At 39.0% G+C, this 19,897-nt stretch overlaps 1 protein-coding gene across 1 annotated transcript; it reads right to left on the bottom strand.

Moving 5' to 3' along the window:
• Window positions 1-644: 644 nt before the first annotated feature.
• On the bottom strand, window positions 645-4,257 carry LOC104118534 (aluminum-activated malate transporter 8-like). The gene is made up of 6 exons (XM_009629798.4): window positions 3,956-4,257; window positions 3,653-3,793; window positions 2,777-3,049; window positions 2,369-2,493; window positions 2,046-2,189; window positions 645-1,419 (listed from the first exon to the last, which is right to left on the bottom strand). The coding sequence occupies exons 1-6, from the start codon at window positions 4,206-4,208 to the stop codon at window positions 877-879; spliced, it is 1,479 nt and encodes a 492-aa protein (XP_009628093.1). The 5' UTR covers window positions 4,209-4,257; the 3' UTR covers window positions 645-876.
• Between the last annotated feature and the right edge of the window lie 15,640 nt (window positions 4,258-19,897).

Below are 19,897 nucleotides of genomic sequence, written 5' to 3'. Positions count from 1 at the left end.
AGAAATCTGACCGTGTTATATTTGTTTAGTTTGCGAAGTAAGGTCATTATCAATAGGTGATATGATTATGAGTTTAGCCCGTAATGTTGACAACCTATTCTAGCCAGTAGTTTAACTTCACTTCTACTCCTATACTGTTTTACAAAAATGAAGTTGCAATCCCTCTTAGATGTCCTTCACTTATGAGCATCACTAGTGTTGCCAAAAGGAAAAATAAGGCGGCTACTTTTACTTTACAGTTTTTTGGTACAGTCGTACGGAATATGAGTTTACGCGCCTTTAATCTGTTCAAAGGTCTATCAATATTATATACGTTGTGGGATTATAATTTTTTTCTCAAAAGAAAATCATTTGATGCATTTCCTGATCTGCTTCAATTTCTCAAAGAAAGATCATCTAATGAAACATCGTACATATCATTTTCTATTACAAAATGCTGTTTTCTCATTGTTTTTGCTTATAATATTGAATTTATTCATTGTTTTTTCCTTTAATTTATCCCTTAATTAAGTTAACGCTTATATAGTAGAAAAATAGAAATCTGAATACGTGTACAAGTTTATGGAGCAGGTTAAAATACTGAACGCAAAACTGATTAATTATATAGGGAAGAACACTAAAAATACATAAAAAGCTTACTCATATATACAACTGTTGCAGAAAGAAACAGATAAATAACAAACTGCGTAAAAGAAAAACAACAAAAATTGCTCCTATAAAGAAGCTACGACTCATATATACAACTGTAAAACAACTTACGTAGAAGGGAAAGTTTTACACTTAAAAAGTCTGTTTTACTTTCCCTCCTATACTAGTACTCTAATTTCTTAACTCTCCTACGCTAACAGACTGTTAAATACTAGTAGTAAGAAATATTTACACTCTGTCTTTTTGCGCCTCTCCTTTTGTTCCTCCCGGCGAATTCACCTCCACCGCTGCCGCCACCGTGCCACCACATATCTCAATCACAACAGAGTCATCACCACCCTCAACGTCGTCAACGACAGGCTTCACGATTCCACGGTGGAGCAGCTGCTGCTGCGGCTGTTTCTCCGGCGATGGCGAAGATTCCTTATTTTTCACTTTCTTGAAATGTGCTTTGACCGAAAGCTCCTCGACTGCCTCTGAGATTCTTTCGACGCAATTTATGACGTCAATGAGTATAGATGCCACCGTTATTGCCGGAAAGATTTCCAATAGGTCTAATTTGTTGGACAGTAATGGGGTTTTGGTGGTGGCGAGTATGGCTTTAAAGTCATCAATGGCGGTTTTAGAATTCTTTAGGTGGGTTTCTGCGGCGGAGGACGGCGGTTGTGTCATAGTTTTGATGGAAGATGCCAATTGTTTTAAGGCCTTACTTGATTCCATGCTCATTCTTGTGCATGCTTCTTCTATTCTTTTATGAAACTCGGTTGGTGCCTGAAAATAAAGCTTAAGAATTAGAGATTGAGATAAAAGTAAGAATTTAAGCTTTAACATGTAAGAAAAAAAATTACATTATCAAATCACTTAAAAAGTAATTTTCTATCCAATAACTTATGACTAATTATGAAACTTCTAGTATGAAATTAAGTCACGGACACTTGTATGGTTATAAATTATCTATGTTCAAGAAAATATGACAGATAAATTGATAACAGAAAAAGTATGAGAAACATGTTATTCACTTGTCATTCGCTTTTTCAGATAACTAATTTTGTAAAAATCTTTTTAACCATGACCATCACCAGATAGAAGTATTAATCTCACTATGCTGCAGCGTAAATATAATGAAATAATGATACAAAATAATATGGTACGAAAATGTTCTTGCAAATGAGAGAAATCGGAATATTCTTCACTAACTCCTTTGATATGGACAAAATTGACCTTAAAAAGTAGTAAAAGGAGAGCAGCCTTCTATTTCGGGGAAGGAATCGTGTTTCATCACTAATCAGAGATCATTTTAAAAGTAAGTCAGCAGTTGAGGAATGTGCAAGACTTTTTGGCATTTTTTTTTTAGTGAAAAGATTACTTTTATATGAATATGAATATATATATATTACCTGAGGATTGGAATTAAAGTAGGAAGTAAGTGCTTGAAGATGGCAGGCACATTCCCTAGCAAGGACACCAATCTTCAAGTATTGCTTCCATGGATGACGAAGCCTGAACGATCCATGACCTGGTTCCCACCATGCAAAGTTTGCCTATTAACATTTATTTTTAAATGAGTCAGTAATTAATATATATGAAGTGGTTCTCATAAACTAGAAAAAAAAACAAAAAATGGCATTTAACAGAGAAATATTTAATGATGGGATTATCAAAAAAAATTGTTAACATGATTGAAAATGAAATAGAAGGAAATCAAATCTTTTTAACTCACCAAAGTTTCCTCAGTGGCCTTAGAATTAAGGACGATTTTATAGGCTTGAAGGAATCCCTTATCTTCCTTAGAAGCCTTTCCACTTTCTTCAATCTCTGAAAAGCTGAAATATTCACTTCCAAAACCTGCATAAAATGTTTTTCATTCTTTCAGTTCTTTTTTGCCCCACATGAATTATATATCCGGACATTCTAATTTTCTTTCACATATTAGTGGTGTATTTAACATGTTGTAACATGCGACGTGTCTTATTCTCCGGTGACTAATCTCACTTTTTATGACAGTGTAAAAATTATTTACCACTATCAGTGAGTTTTAACCAGCGATAGTATGTTAGTAACCATCTTTAATTATCATATCAGTGCATAAGATAAAACGAAACAAATGAAAAAGCAAGTTTGTACTGACCTTCTAAGAAGGTTGCAAGCTTATCAAGATTACCACAAACAAGCTTATGAAGATCTTCACCAGCCCAAACTGGACAAACAACCAAAGAGATGATCATGCAGGTGGCGGCGCCGACAAGAATGGTGGTCAGCCGTTGATGAGCCAGTTCTAATATCTCGTCGACACGGTAACCGGAAACGGTGACCAAACTGAAGGTTAAGACGAAGATCAAGATTCCATAGTCATATTTCCTCTTCATGTGGGGAAAAAATCTCGTAAATGTACCTACAGCACCTGCATATATATTTGCCACAACGAACGTGATTAAACTTGTCATTTGTCCGTTTTTAAAGGGTATGAAAATTAGAATTGAATTATGGCAAAGATACAATTAAGTAAATAAATTTTAACCTGAAAATTGGAAGTGAATTACGTCGAAGATTAATTAGTTCTATAATTCTTTCTTATTTTAGTATTTGAAAAAATAAAAGACCAGAGGTGATATTTATGTCGCTCGTATTTTTCACAAACGCTGCCTGGTGCGTGTCCGATCGTAAAAAATAATGCATTTTTAAAGGACCCTACACGTATGAGTGCAACATCACTTTTGAAAAGTCCGAGCAATATCATCTCACATCTTTCAAATGACAATGCACTGGGATATGATTCATTCACTTGCATATCTTGTAACTACTACCAATTCTGCTAGAAAGTTTTTTATGTCATTTCAGCTGTAATAACTTTAGCAATTTGTGCACGTAAATTATTGTTTTGTAAACCATCATCCTCCTACTTTTTTCTTTTTCTGGTAAAATGAGAAATTGAACTTACCTTTTAAGTTCTCATTTTTTTCACGAAGAGGGATTTAAATATGCTTTGACTTGCATAATATCCTACCTAGTGTAAAGATCAAAAACCCCAGAACTATGGGCTCCCCTTCTTTTCCAAACAAATCAGCAAAATATTTTGCTCCAATACCTAACGCCCCAGCCAGCAATGTGGCAAATCCTCTGTTTAGACACTTTGATAAAGTTGCACCTGAAAGGAAAAAAAGGAATAATTAATATCTCTAAAACTGAATATACACAAAAAAAAAATTATAGCAAAGAAAATTATGACAAGAACCATGAATTAAAATTATACTGACAATTCACAATTGTATATAACTTAAACTCAGAGATAAAATACAAAAGAACTTACCAGCAGTAAATTCAAAAACAACCACCACAGTTAAAACAGCCCAAATTGCAGATTGTCCAAAGCCATCATAGAGAGGCCTAAAATAGTAGAACAATGAGACTAAAGTGAGAGCTAATCCCACTTTAGCTGCATGCCAAATTTTTCTGGGATCATCTTTCCCAATTTTCATTGTTTTCTTTACAATTTCCATAACTTTATCCTTCAACTTTCCTGGAAAACCCATGAAATGGGCAATGACATTAGTTTTTTCCATGAAAATGGAAGGTTAATTTTGAAAAAATGGCTAAGTTTGTAAAGGTGGTATTATGGGGAAGAAAGGAGCTAGAATGCACAATGGAAGTAATACGTCAACCAGATGAATTATATAGTTGGCAAGAAAAGTTGGGGTGAAGTTATTTTATTCATTTACACATGAATATCTGTCTCTTCTTCGATCTTTCATGAGAAAGGACAAATATTTTTATTTAATTATATATACTTCTGTATTTGTTTAATTAGAATATTTCTCTGGATCAAAAAGGAGTGGATTTTCAGAAGTGGCTGACTGGGATTTTACTTGGATCTGGAGTATATTTAATTGCAATAATATTGAGCTAAACAGTTATTTCTCCTCCACAAGTTTTAAGAAAATGTTTTGGGGACATTCTTTACTTTTCTGTTGTATAATGTTGCTTGTGTAAGTGATCTCTATTTTAAAGAAGCAACGGCGAGTTCAAGATTTTAATGTGATGAGTTGAATATTCAAAATTATGAGTTCAGAATTTAATATTTGTTGAAATTTTAGGAAAGTCTCTGTTTTTTGCTTTCTTTTTTTTCTGAACTTGCTTCATCTGGTTTGTTATAACTTAGAAATAATTAAGCAAGTGTTCCAGAAGCTTATATGGTTAATCCATTCATCTAATAATCAAATTACTCGTGACTACAAGGAACTTGCCCTTTAGCAACTATCCCAGTCAAAGTTAATCACAACTTGTATTTAATTGGGTATATTTATATAAAGTACGAAATTTAGGTTTCGTATATAGTCAATAGTGAGAACACGGTTGCAAAAGCATTTGTAGGTTAAAACCACTGGTATACTAGCTCCTTATATTTATATGACACTCCCCATTTCTTTTTTGTTTGTTCAAAAATTAATTAAAGAAACGACAGTAATTTCTTATATTTGAAATCTGTATCATTTTATACTTCTCATCTTACCACTTAATTGCTCTTATACATGTTTAAAACTACAAGTTCTAAATATACTTTTGATATGTGTCAAAAACCTTCATTTCTTTATTAAACGATCATGTCTGTGCAACATCGTCATATAAAGCGAAATAGAGGTAGTAGTTATTTTGTACCATAATCTATCTAAAAGTTGTCCGTTGCCAATTGAAAAGCACATAAATATAGATTAATATAAATGTTATAGCTAATTTATAAATATTGATAACATAATTAAGCAATTAAAATTAAAATCTCTCTAATGACTTGAGCTCTTTTTTTTGGTAAGTAAAGTACATTATTTACCAAGGGAAATATGTACAAGTATAATCAGATCCTTTGTTGGACAGATGGCCCCAACCTTGGTTCTGGACCAGCTGTGATACTACTAAACCTATTATCAATCGCCTCTAAGCAGGCATGCAACTAGAGCCGTCAAAATGGGCTTAGCCCATGAGGCCAGCCCAATTTAACCCGCTACTAGGGTAGGGTTAGGTTAAGATACTTTAAGCCCATTTTACAACTGAGGCTAAGAAGCCCCACCCAAGTTAGCCCGCGACCCTTAAGGCTTGACCGAGGCTGGACCGCGGACCAATAATTTATTTAATTCGAATTAAAATTAAAAAAAGGAAGTAAGATATAGAATGGGCTAAAGACGTAAGTCTTGAACCCTAATCATAAACGTTTCTTCCTCAACAGTCAACATACTAACGCAACTCTCTGCTTCCCTCCCCTCAGTCCTCAATTATTTATCGCTACCTCTCTCTTGATCTTCGGCATCGACGATTTACTACAAGGTAATTAGCTTTTTTTTTTTGAGTTTACTAATCTTTCTTTCTTACAAATAAATAAGTTTAATATTTGGACTATTCAATCCATTATGTACATGACTAATGCTCTGTTTGCTTCATATTTTATTCCCATACATATGTATTTCTCCATTTTATTTTGAATTTATGTCTATTCTGTATGCATCTGTATATGTACATGGATCATATTTAGGCTTTTATTTTTGTTTATTTACATCGTGAATGCAAGATTTGGGATACATTTGGTTCAAAAGTTAAGTAAACATTTTAATAATTATTTTCTTACAGAAGTTTTACTAACTTGTCGTGGCAGTGTTTACTTTATAAACTTAACACTTCTTTTTTATTTTGTTATAGGAAGACCAATGGATGATTTAAATAGCACACATGAACATATTGATGACGTTGTGGAGGTAAATAATTCTGCAGAACCAAGTCAGAAAAAAATTAAGTTAACATCAGATGTGTGGCTTTACTTCAAAAAGATTGGCAGAGCTAAAGATGGAATTGAAAGGGCTACATGTAAAAGGTATAAGAAACCATTTAAGGTTGGTTCAACTCCGGGACCCAAAGGTAAAAACTATAGAACATCACATTTGCATCGTCATAAATCTCAGTGTCCAATGCTTAAAGTTCATGATTTGGGTCAAATGTTCTTGAATCAAGAAGGTAATATGCAATCTAGAAAAATAGATCAATGGACACACCGTAGCATACTTGCTGAAGCTGTCACTAAGCATAATTTACCATATTCTTTCGTCGAATATGATAGAATTAAGTCTTGGGTGAATTATATAAGTCCAGATATTACGATGCCTTCTAGGAACACTTGTGTTGCAGATGTCAGGAAAGTGTATATCCGAGAGAAGGAGAAACTAAAACAAATCTTAGCAAAAATTTCTAATAAGGTATGCTTGACTTCTGATTGTTGGACATCATCTAACTCGGAGGAATATATTTATTTAACCACCCAATTTGTTGATGAAAATTGGAGGTTGGTTTGTAAAATTCTTAATTTCTGTCGTATGTATCCTCCTCACACTGGAGTTGAATTGGCTACTGCTATATATGACTGTTTGAAAGAATAGGTCATAGATAAGAAGGTATTTTCAATCACTTTAGATAATGCCATTGCCAATGATAACTTACAAAATATTTTGAAAGGCCATCTTAGGTTGCAAAAAAAATTTGTTGTGTGATGGTGAGTTCTTTCATGTGCGTTGTTCTGCTCATATTTTGAATTTAATTGTTCAAGAGGGTTTAAAAGCAGCTAGTCATTCTTTGTATTCAATAAGGGAAAGTGTTAAGTATGTTAAAGAATCGGATGGGAGAAAACAAAGGTTTGAGCAATATGTTAAGGAAGATGGAATTGAAACAAATCTTGATTTACGTTTGAATGTATCAACTAGATGGAACTCCACATATATGATACTTGATAGTGCATTTCAGTATGAAAAGGCTTTTGCTAGTCTACATTTAATAGATAGAAATTATACTTATTGTCCTACATTGGATCAATGGAGAAGGGCAGAGAAAATATTTCAATTCTTGGAGCCTTTTTATGAGACAACTAACTTGATTTCTGGTTCAAGTTATATAACATCCAACTTGTATTTTATGCAAGTTTGGAGAATTGAGTGCATGCTTGATGAGAATTTGAATAATGAAGATGAAGTTATTAAGGAAATGGCTTCAAGAATGCACGAAAAGTTTTAAAAATACTGGAAGTTATATAGCGCAATGCTTGCTTTTGGAGCAATCCTTGATCCTCGCATGAAGTTACAATTTTTAAAGTTTTGTTACTCTAAGTTGGATTCAAAATCTGCACAAGAAAAAATAGAGCACGTGAAAAATAAATTGTACAAGCTTTATGATCATTACGCAAATAAGAAAAATATTGCGAGTGCTTCTTCTAGTACTTTGACTACATCGAGTGAAGAAAGAAGTAAATTCAAAGGAAAAGGATTCAAAATATTCGATATAAGTAATTTTTTTTTCTTTTTTCACTATTATTATTATTATTATTACTATTATTATTTGTTCTTAAGCGTAGTGTCATGTGTTTAACTTATAGGAATTCAAAGCATTTGAGAATGAATCTGCTTCCAATGATGGAAGATCAGAATTGGATATTTATTTAGAGGAGCCAAAGCTTGATTTCGATATCATGTATTGGAAGAATCATTCTGAAAAGTATTCTGACCTATCAGTAATGGCGCGAGATGTACTTAATATCCCGATTACTACTGTAGCATCAGAATCAACATTCAGTATTGGTGGTCGTGTTCTCACCAAGTATAGAAGTTGCATCAATCATGAAAATGTCCAAACACTTGTTGCTACTCGTAATTTGTTGCACGGCTTTACTCAAACTCAAAGTGGTAATAATTTTATGTGGATCTAATATCGTTTATTTTTAAAATGTAGTTATTTGTAAATGTTTAACTAATCAACATTGCATATTAATTGCAGAGGAAGATGAAGATGAAAATGTTAAGACAAATGATGGCTGATGTCATTCGTTTAATGACTCTTTTATTATACAATATTTTTTAGCAATATTACTGGGACAGTTTAATTATGGACCTAAGATTTGATCAGACACTACGTAGTAGTCTAGTAGAGTATATTTTGGTTGTTGAACTTTTATTTTTTATATTTGGATGATCTATTAATAACTTGAACAATTATTTAGTTTCCTGATTTTAATTGATAAAATTGCAATTCTGATATATACGAAGTATTGATGAATTCATAATAAAGTGTGTTTTACTTTTCTTGGTATGTTTTCAAGTCTTTTCCATTTCTTTATTAGTCATCATATCTTGATTCTTGAAACTTCATTAACCATTTGAAAGTAAAATTATCTTATAAAAAAAGATTAAAAATAAAGGGTTGGCCCGTCCTAGCCTGTGGCCCTCTTAGGGCTGGGTTGGGATGGCCATTTTAAGACCCTTTTGCGTGAAGGGCCAGCCCGTCCTACCCATCAACTTTTGTGACCCGCAAGGGCTGGGCTGGGCTGGGTCGGCCCGTTTCGACAGCTCTACATGCAGCTATGGATATACATTAAGTTCTTGCATGAAACTAGCTAATTTTGGTCTTAGACTACTCCTGTAATGCATTTCCTGGACAATCAATCATATGATGTCTTCCACTCTCATCTTCTTCTGGTTGAATATTCTACAGTTCCTTTCCTGCCACACATAGTAGATGGTGGCAGCAAGTATTAGTCTGTATACCACCCCTCTTGAGTTCCTTCCATTAGCATGCATGATGGTCCATTCAAGTTCCTCACTCCAGCCTTGTACACCTCTATGGACGTTCTGCCATGTTTATAGTTTTTTCCATACACTTGCTGAGAATTGGGATTTAAAAAATAAGTGTTGATGGCATTCTTTTTCTTCTTCACATAGCGGGTATTCTGGATTGGTGTTTATACCACATTTGATCAGCTTGTCCCTAGTGTAAAGTCTGTTGTGTATAGACAGGTATAAAATGAAGATCCATTTTGGACATCCTATGTTGTTGCATATCAACCTTTTTCAAGATACTTTTGGAAAATCTCCTCTCAATTTGTTGTAGACATCTCTAATGGAGTACTTCGTTGTATTAAGCTCCTGCTCAATGTTCAAGGCAACATCATTCAGGTACTTTTCAACTTGAATAATCTTCTAGATCACCCATGAGGCTTGTTTAGCATTGACATACCAAACGTGCCTTCCTTTTATGTAATATGTGTGTACCCTTTGGATCCATAGTCTGTCCTTTTTCTTGTGTAGGTTCCACAAGTGTTTGACAATTGCAGCCTGGTTCTATATCTGTAAGTTGGTGATGTTCAGACCCCCTGATGATTTTGGCCAGCGTAGTTTAGCCCATGATATCAAATCTTTTCTCTTGCCTTCAGTTTCTCATGTCCATAGAAACGTTTTACAAATTGTCTCAATCTTTGTCATAATTTTCTTTGGGAGGAGGAAAATCGGTGACCAGAAAGATTGGATGGCAGTTAATATACTTTTAATCAGTTGTAAACTTCCAGCATATGAGAGGAACTTGACTGTCCAGCTAATGATTCTTCCAATCATTTTGTCCAGTAGAGATTGACACTGGTGTACTGATAATCTCTTTGTGCTCATTGGTACCCCAAGATATCTGAATGGTAAAGTTCCCCTGCTAAATCCAAGAGTCTCATAATATCCTGTTGAACTCCCTCTGGAACTCCTCCAAAATAGACACAACTTTTGCTTTGATTAGCTATCAACCCTGATGCGGATGAGAATTGTTGGAAGTAGCTATGTAGAAACATCACAAAACTTTATCACCTCTACAAAATAGGAGCAAATCATCAGCAAAGCTAAGTTGAATTACTCTCAGCTTCTCACACCTTGGGTGATAGTTAAAGTCTGATTTGCTCTTCAAAGTTCTCAGTAACCTTGTTAGATACTTCATTGCCAGTACAAAAAGAAGAAAAAGTGACATAAGATCACCTTGTCTTATCCCTCTCTTAGCAGCAAAGGGAAGAGTTGGGCTACCATTGATAATGATGGAGTATGTAACTATGTTGATACAACTCATGATCCATCTGACAAACTTTTCTGGAAAGTTAAGACCTAATAGTACTTGTTCCAGGAACACTCATTCAATGGAATCATATGCTTTTTGCATGTCAATCTTGACCATGCATCTAGGAGATATGCCCCTTCTACCATAGCCTTTTACCAATTCATGGCTAAGTAAAATATTATCTGAGAGTAGTTTTCCAGGTACAAAGGCTGCCTGATTGCAACCAATGAATCCATAACATGCTGCATCCTATTTGTGATCATTTTTAGATGATTTTGTACAAAGTAGTATAACAAGATATTGGTCTATATTTTCTAATAGATGCAGGGTTTTTGGTTTTGGGAATGAGGGTAACTGATGTACTATTAATTGGTATGTACATTGCACCAGTATCAAAGAACTGAAGTACTGCATCTGTTACTTCATCACCAAGCACATGCCCAGATTTCTTAAAGAAGCAGGAATTAAAACCATCTCCACCCAGGGCTTTTGAATCATCTACCCCCTTCAAGGCTTGAGCTACATCTTCTCTAGTAAATGGTGCTATGAGCTGCAATTGTAGACTTCTACTTAGCACTGATCCCTCTTGCATAACTCCAGGATTGATAGCAGGAAGTGCCTGGGTACTGGAGCCTAGTAATCTCTTGTAGTACCTCACAATTTCAGCTTCTATAGAGTCTTCACTCTTCAGTATAGTCCCTCCTTTTGTTGATAGAGTTCTAATCTGATTTTGTGTTTTTCTACCTTTCATACTAGCATAGAAATAAGTTGTATTTGCATCCCCTAGCTTGAGCCATTGAACTATGGATTTCTGATTATATATGATATCTTCAATTAAACTCCATTTCTCCAGTTGTTGTTTGGTGTTGCTTGCTGCTTCAAACCGGTTAGCACTGGTAGCAGCATCTATCATTTGTGCTTGAATGTGTTGCAATTCATCTCTCAGCCTTTGTATCTTTTCTGTGACCCTCGAGAACTCCCTTTTATTTAGGGCTAGTGCCTTTTTTACTAGTTTCAAGTTCTGAGATATACTCTTCATTCCTCTATGTTGTTCAGGCCAATATTCTTGTATTAGAAAATTGGCCTGCACAACATGGAGGAATGAAGAGTATATGGCAGAACTTGAAACTAGTAAAAAGGGCACTCAAAGCCCTAAATGAGAGGATCACACACTTCAACTTGCTAAAATTCACTTCAACTTTAATATCAAAGCTAGACTCATGGTTTAATTATATGACGTTTGACTCTCATATAAAACAATTCATGCTTTAGTTTGTAGGCTTGGACGTAGGTGTTAGAATCCAACATTGGTTGTGGATGGGGTCTGTCACGATCCGAAATTTCACCGTCGGGACCGTGATGACGCCTAACATTTCACATGCTAGGCAAGCTGACGTTATAGAATTATTAAGCCAATTCAGTAAATAACAACAAATAAGCTAAAAGGAAATATAGCGAATGCGAAATAATATAAAAAATTTATTAATTACTACCACCCGGATCTAGAGTCACAACTCACGAGCTACTATGATTTACTAAAACCAGAGTCTGAAAAGGAAAAATACACTATTTTGGAGTAATGAAACAGTAAATGATAAAACTAGGAAGAGACTCCAGGGTCTGCGGACGCCAGCAGATCTACCTTGGGTCTCTTGATAGCAAATTCAAGCTGCTAAGCCTCACGATCAGCTAGGACCGGTACCAAAATCTGCACAAGAAGTGCAGAGTGCAGTATCAGTACAACCAACCACATGTACTGGTAAGTGTCGAGCCTAACCTCGATGAAGTAGTGACGAGGCTATGACAAGACACCCACATAATAAACCTGTGCAGATAACAGTATATGTACAAGAGAACAATAGTAACAGCTAAATATGTACTATTGGAAGGGGAAACATGCTGAGGGAAATATGAGATAGAGAACTGCAGCAGAATGGTAACTTGAACAGTCAATGTACTATGCATCACCCTTCGTGCTTTTACTCTCAATCTCACCATTAGATCAATAGAAACGGCACAGAATCACCCTTCATGCATTAACTCTCATAACATGGCACGACATCACCCTTCGTGCATTAACACTCACAATATGGCACGTCATCACCCTTCGTGCATTAAAACTCACAATATGGTACGACATCACCCTTCGTGCATTAACACTCACAATATGACACGACATCACCATTCGTGCATTAACACTCACAATATGACACGACATCACCATTCGTGCATTAACACTCTCCCTTACCATAATGCAATGAACACATAACAACATGGAGATAGAATAATAAGTACAAGACATACTTCAACATTTGGTTCCACAATATCAACCTCAACTTTTGAATCAATACTCAATTATCACCAGAAGGTCCATAAACATGATAAGAACGATCAATTTAAAAAGGAAGCTACAATTGCAAGAAACCAAGCCCCACCCGCATGCTTTAACCCGACTACAATGCATAAGTACTCGTCACCTCACATATACATTGTTCCCCAACATTTAAACATGTAGCAAATAGACAAACAAGTTTTATTCCCTCAAGTCAAGGTTAAACACAACACTTACCTCGCTCCAAAGGCCACTCAATGCTCAATTATCGCTTTTCCTCTAGAATCCACCTCCAAACCACTCGTATCTATCCACAAATGACTCAATAATATCAAATATTGCTAAAGAAATCAATTACAATGTATAAATTTAGATTTTCCAAACTTTCCCCCAAAGAGTCAAAAATCGACCCCCGGGCTCGCTTGGTCAAAACCCGAGGTTCGGACCAAAATCCATTCACCCATTCACCCCCGAGCCCGATTATGTAATTTGTTTTGAAATCCGACCTCAATTCAAGGTCTAGATTCCAATTATACAAAAATCACTAATTCTACCCAAACCCCCAATTTCCACCATGAAAATACTAGATTTTAGGTTGAAATCTCATGAAATGTAATGTGTAATTGAAAGAAAGTAGGTTAGAATCACTTACCAAAACATTGGGGAAGAAGATCTTTTAGGAAAATCGCCTCTAGGTCTTCTAGTTTTGAAATTTTTGAAAGAATGGCAAAATCCCGTTTTAGGTTCTGCTTTGAATAACTAGGCGACAATGTTCATCGCGTTCGCGTGAACACTGTCGCGTTCGCAAAGAGCTGCGCCTTAATGACTTACGCGATCGTGGGAGACTCAATGCGTTCGCGAAGGTATAGCCCGCCGCACCTTCGCGTTCGCGAGACAGGACTCACGTTCGCATAGATTCACCCCTGATTTCCCTTCCCAACCTGCCTATTGCTACGCGTTCGCGTGTGACTATTCGCATTCGTGTAGAGCAATCCCCCCAATGCTCCGCATTCGCGACAGTAGTCTCACGTTTGCGTAGGAGAAAAACCCACCCAGCCCAGTTCACACATCACGTTCGCGAACGCGAAGAAGGAAACCAGAAGGCACCTGAAACTGCAGAAAAACCAGAATTTCTAAGTTCAAATCATCCTGTAGCCTATCCAAAACTCACCCGAGCCCTCGGGGCTCCAAACCAAACATGCACATAAGTCCTAGAACATTATACGAACTTCCTCGCATGATCAAATTGCCAAAATAACACCTAGAACTACGAATCGGATACCAAATCAAATGGAATTTTCAAGAAAACTTTAAAACTTCTATTTTCACAACGGAACGTCTGAATAACGTCAAATCAACTCCGTTTCTCACCAAATTTGACAGACAAGCCTTAAATATTATAGTGGACCTGTACCAAGCTCCGAAACCAAAATACGTACCCATTATTAACAAAAGCAACATCAGTCAATTCTTAAAATTATTAAGCTTCCAAACTTTTAAATTTTTCATCAAAATTCCATATCTCGAGCTAGGGGCCTCGAAATTTGATTTCGGGCATACGCCTAGGTCCCAAATTATGATACGGACCTACCAGGACCGTTAAAATGCGGATCCAGATTCGTTTACTCAAAACGTTGACCAAAGTCAACTCAAATAGTTTTTAAAGTAATATTTCATATTCTTTACAGTCTTTAACATAAAAGCTTTTCAAAAACACGCCCGGACTGCGCACGCAACTCGAGGAGGGTAAAAAATAAGATTTTTAAGGCTTCGAATCACAGAATTAGGTTTTAAAACATAAGATGACCTATCGGGTCATCACATTCTCGACCTCTAAGACAACCGTTCGTCCTCGAACGAACATAGAAAAGTACCTGGGCTGGTGAAGAAATGTGGATATCTACTCCGCATATCTAACTCGGACTCCCAAGTTGCTTCTTCAACGAGCTGACCTCTCCACTGCACTCGAACTTAAGGATAACTCTTCGACCTCAACTGTCAAACCTGTCGGGCTAGAATAGCCACCGGCTCCTCCTCGTAAGTCAAATCCTTGTCCAACTAGACAGAGCTGAAATCTAACACATGGGATGGATCGCCGTGATACTTCCGGAGCATGGACACATAGAATACCGGATGAACAGCTGCTAAACTAGGTGGCAATGTGAGCCTGTAAGCCATCTCTCTCACTCTCTCCAGAATCTCAAAAGGTCTGATATACTTAGGGCTCAACTTACCCTTCTTTCCGAATCTCATTACACCCTTCATGGGTGATACCCGAAGCAACACTCTCTCTCCAATCATGAATGCAACATCACGAACTCTACAGCTAGCATAACTCTTCTGCCTGGACTGAGCTGTGCGAAGTCGATCCTAAATAATCTTGACCTTATCCAAGGCATCTTGTACTAGATCTGTACCCAACAACCAAGCCTCCCTCGGCTCGAACCACCCAACTGGAGACTGGCACTGCCTACCGTATAATACCTCATAGGGAGCCATCTGAATGCTCGACCGATAGCTGGTGTTGTAGGCGAACTCTGCAAGGGGCAAGAACTGATCCCACGATCCTCCGAAATCTATAACACATGCGCGGAGCATATCCTCCAAGATCTGAATAGTGCGCTCGAATTGCCCGTCCGTCTGAGGATGAAACGCTGTGCTCAACTCAACCCGCGTGCCTAACTCACACTGTACTGCTCTCCAAAAGTGCGAGGTGAACTGTGTACCTCGATCAGAAATGATAGACACGGGCACACCATGGAGACGGACGATTTCGCGAATGTAAATCTCTGCCAACCGCTCCGAAGAATAGGTAACTGCCACAAGAATGAAATGCACTGACTTAGTCAGCCTGTCCACAATGACCCAAACTGCGTCAAACTTCCTCTGAGTCTGTGGGAGTCCAACAATGAAATCCATAGTGATACGCTCCCACTTCCACTCAGGAATCTCTATCTTTTGAAGTAAACCACCAGGTCTCTGATGCTCATACTTTACTTGCTAACAATTTAGACACCGAGCTATATAAGCAACTATACCCTTCTTCATCCTCCTCCACCAATAATGCTGCCGCAAGTCCTGATACATCTTGGCGGCGCCCGGATGAATAGAATACCGGGAACTGTGAGCCTCCTCAAGAATCAACTCATGAAGTCCATCCACATTAGGCACACAAACACGACCCTACATCCTCAAAACTCCATCATCTCCGACAGTAACCTGCTTGGCACCACTATGCCGCATTATGTCCCTAAGGACTAACAAATGAGGGTCGTCATATTGCCGATCTCTGACACGCTCAAACAAAGAAGATCGAGCGACTGTACAAGCTAGAACACAGTTGGGCTCTGAAATATCTAACCTCACAAACTGGTTGGCTAAAGTCCGAACATCTGAGGCATGCGGCCTCTCACCGACTGGAATGAACGCAAGGCTGCCCATACTTACTTCCTTTCTACTCAATGTGTCGGCCACCACATTGGCCTTCCCGGGGTGGTACAAAATATGATATCATAGTCTTTCAATAGCTCCAACCACCTCCTCTGCCTCAAATTGAGATCCTTTTGCTTGAACAAATACTGAAGGCTCCGATGATCCGTGAAAATATCACACGACACACCGTAAAGATAGTGCCTCCAAATCTTCAGCGCATGAACAATGGCCGCCAACTCTAAGTAATGGACATGGTAATTCTTCTCATGAACCTTCAACTATCGCGACGTATATGCAATCACCCTTCCCTCCTGCATCAATACCGCACCGAGCCCAACACGGGACGCATCACAATATACCGTATAAGATCCTGAACATGTGGGCAACACCAACACCTGCGATGTAGTCAAAGCAGTCTCGAGCTTCTGAAAGCTCACCTCACACTCATCTGACCATATGAAAGGGTCACCCTTCTGGGTCAACCTGGTCAACGGGGCTGCTATAGATGAAAACCCCTCTATAAATCGACGGTAATAACCCGCCAAACACAAGAAAATCCTGATCTAGCTAAAATGGGTCTAGGACAGTTCTGAACTGCCTCAATCTTCTTAGGATCTACCTGAATGCCCTCTGTTGAGACAACGTGCCCCAAGAAAGTGACTGAATCCAACCAAAACTCACACTTTGAAATTTAGCATACAACTGGCTGGCTCTCAGAGTCTGAAGTACAATCTTGAGATGCTGCTCATGCTCCTCTCGACTGTGGGAGTAGATCAAGATATCATCAATAAATACGATCACAAAGGAGTCTAAATATGGCTTGAACACTCGATTCATCAAATCCATGAATGTTGCTGGGGCATTTGTCAACCCAAAAGACATCACCAAAAACTCATAATGCCCGTAGCGAGTCCGAAAAGCTGTCTTAGGGACATCAGATGCCCTAATCCTCAACTGATGGTAGCTAGATCTCAAATCAATCTTCGAAAACACCTGGGCACCCTGAAGCTTATCAAATAAATCGTCAATCCTCGGCAATGGATACTTGTTCTTGATGGTGACTTTGTTTAACTGCCGATAATCTATGCACATCCTCATCGATCGATCCTTATTCTTCACAAACAACACAGATGCACCCCAGGGCGAGACACTAGGTCTAATGAAGCCCTTATCAAGCAAATCTTGTAATTGTTCCTTCAATTCTTTCAACTCTGGCGGGGCCATACGGTATGGCGAAATGGAAATGGGCTGAGTGCCTGGAAACCAAGTTAATGCAGAAATTAATATCCCTGTAGGGTGGCATCCCCTGCAGGTCTGCAGGAAACACCTCTGGGAACTCACGAACAACTGGCACCAAATCCATGGAAGGAACCTCCACACTAGAATCGCGTACATAAGCCAAATAAGCTAGACACCCCTTATCGACCATAAGCCGAGCCTTCGTATAAGAGATAACCCTACAAGTAGAATGGTTAGGAGTCCCTCTCTACTCTAATTGAGGCAACCCCGTCAAGGCTAAGGTCGCCGTCTTGGCGTGACAATCTAATATAGCATGATTAGGTGACAACCAATCCATACCTAAAATGACATCGAAATCAGCCATATCGAGAAGTAGAAGGTCTACACTAGTCTCAAGACTCCCAATGGTGACTACACATGAACGATAAACGTGGTCTACCACAATAACATCCCCCACAGGTGTGGACACGTACGCAGGAGCACTCAAAGAATCACGAGGCACAACCAAATATGAAGCAAAATAGGATGACATGTAGGAATAAATAGAACCCAGATCAAATATAACTGAAGCATCTCTACTGCAAACTGAAACAGTACCTGTGATAACAGTGTTAGATGACTCAGCCTCAGGCCTGACTGGAAAAGCATAACATCGGGGATGGGCCCCATCACCCTGAACTACGTCCCTAGGACTGCCTCTAGCTGGCTAGCCTCTACCTCTAACGGCCCGACCTCCACCTCTAACAGTCTGGCCTCTACCTCTGGCTGCATGTCCCCTGCCTCTGGCTGGCTGAGTAGGTGGTGCAACAATTGGTGTCGGAACCATGGCACGAGAACCCTGATGATGTGAGTTGCCCGATGCCCGAGGGCAAAATCTAGCAATGTGCCTCGGATCACCACAAGTATAACATGACCTCGGCTGTTGTGACTGCTGACCCTGAAACTGACCCTGTAGACCTGAGTAACCACCCTAAAAACTCTGGAGCGGAGGTGCACTAACAGGAGCTGGTGGTGCACTGTAGGCTAGCTGGTCAGAATAAGGCATATGAGGGCCACGACCACCTGAGGCACCGTGGGATGCCTGGAGTGCTGAATGAAACGGCCTGGGAGAATGGCCTCTACCAAAAGTACCCCTGCCTCTATATGAGGCATAGCTGAACCCCCCGGAATGACGTGGTCTCTTGTCAGACCCCTGACCTCCCTGAGCAAGAACCATCTCGACTCACCTGGCGATATTGGCAACCGCCTGAAAAGAAATCTCACTCCCAGTCTCCTTAGCCATCTGCAATCTGATAGGCTGAGCTAGTCCGTCAATAAAACTCCTCACCTCCCTCTCTCTCGGTAGGAAGCAGAAGAAGAGCATGACGGGCCAAATCTACAAAACGGGTCTCATACTGAGTAACAGTCATACTGCCCTGCTGGAGACGCTCGAACTGACGACGGTGCTCCTCTCTTAGTGTGATAGGGAGAAACTTCTCTAGAAAGAGCTGAGAGAACTGGTCCTAAGTAAGATCAGGTGACCCCGCTGGTCTGGTCAACAAATAATCTCTCCACTATTTCTTGGCGGAACCAGTCATCTGAAATGTAGCAAAATTGACCCCATTGGTCTCCACTATACCCATGTTCCGTAGCACCTCATGTCAACTGTCAAGATACTCCTGGGGATCCTCTGAAGGAGCACCACTGAAGTGAACTGGGAAGAGCTTGATAAACCTGTCCAATCTCCACAAAGCCTCAGAAGACATAACTGACCCATCACTGGTCTGTGTCGCAACAATCGGTTGAACTACTCCGACTGGATGAGCGGCTGGAGTCTGATATTGGGGAGCCAGCTACTTTGGAGTATGAGTAGCAGGAGTCTGGGCTCCTCCTCCAGCCTGAGAGACGATTGGTGCTATGGGAAATGCGTCAGTATGGGCCACACTCTCCATAAGGCACACCAAACGGACCAAAGCGCCCTGAAGCACTGGGGTGGCAATGAACCCCTTCGGAAGCTGAGCTGGTCCGACAGGCACAACCTGGGCTGGAACCTCCTTATCAAACTCTACCTGAGGCTCCACCGCTGGTGCCACTACTCGGGCTCTGGGCTAAGCCCTGCCCCTGCCTCTGCCTTTGGCACGGCCTCGGCCTCGACCTCTGCCCCTCGTATGAGCTGCCACTGGAGGCTCTGGTTGCTGCTCGGCTGAAGAGGTGGTACGTGTTCTCACCATCTGCGAGAGAATAAGAGCAGAAGAGTTCAATTAGCATTGTGAGAACAAAATCGCACGATAGAGAAGAATAGAAGTAAAATTTATTCCTAAACTTCATAGCCTCCGGGAGATAAGTACAGACGTCTCTGTACCGATCCCCCAGACTCTACTA

The sequence above is a fragment of the Nicotiana tomentosiformis genome, chromosome 2, assembly GCF_000390325.3.
Source record: "Nicotiana tomentosiformis chromosome 2, ASM39032v3, whole genome shotgun sequence".
Taxonomy (NCBI): domain Eukaryota; kingdom Viridiplantae; phylum Streptophyta; class Magnoliopsida; order Solanales; family Solanaceae; genus Nicotiana; species Nicotiana tomentosiformis.
This window is presented reverse-complemented; position numbering and strand designations above follow the sequence as displayed.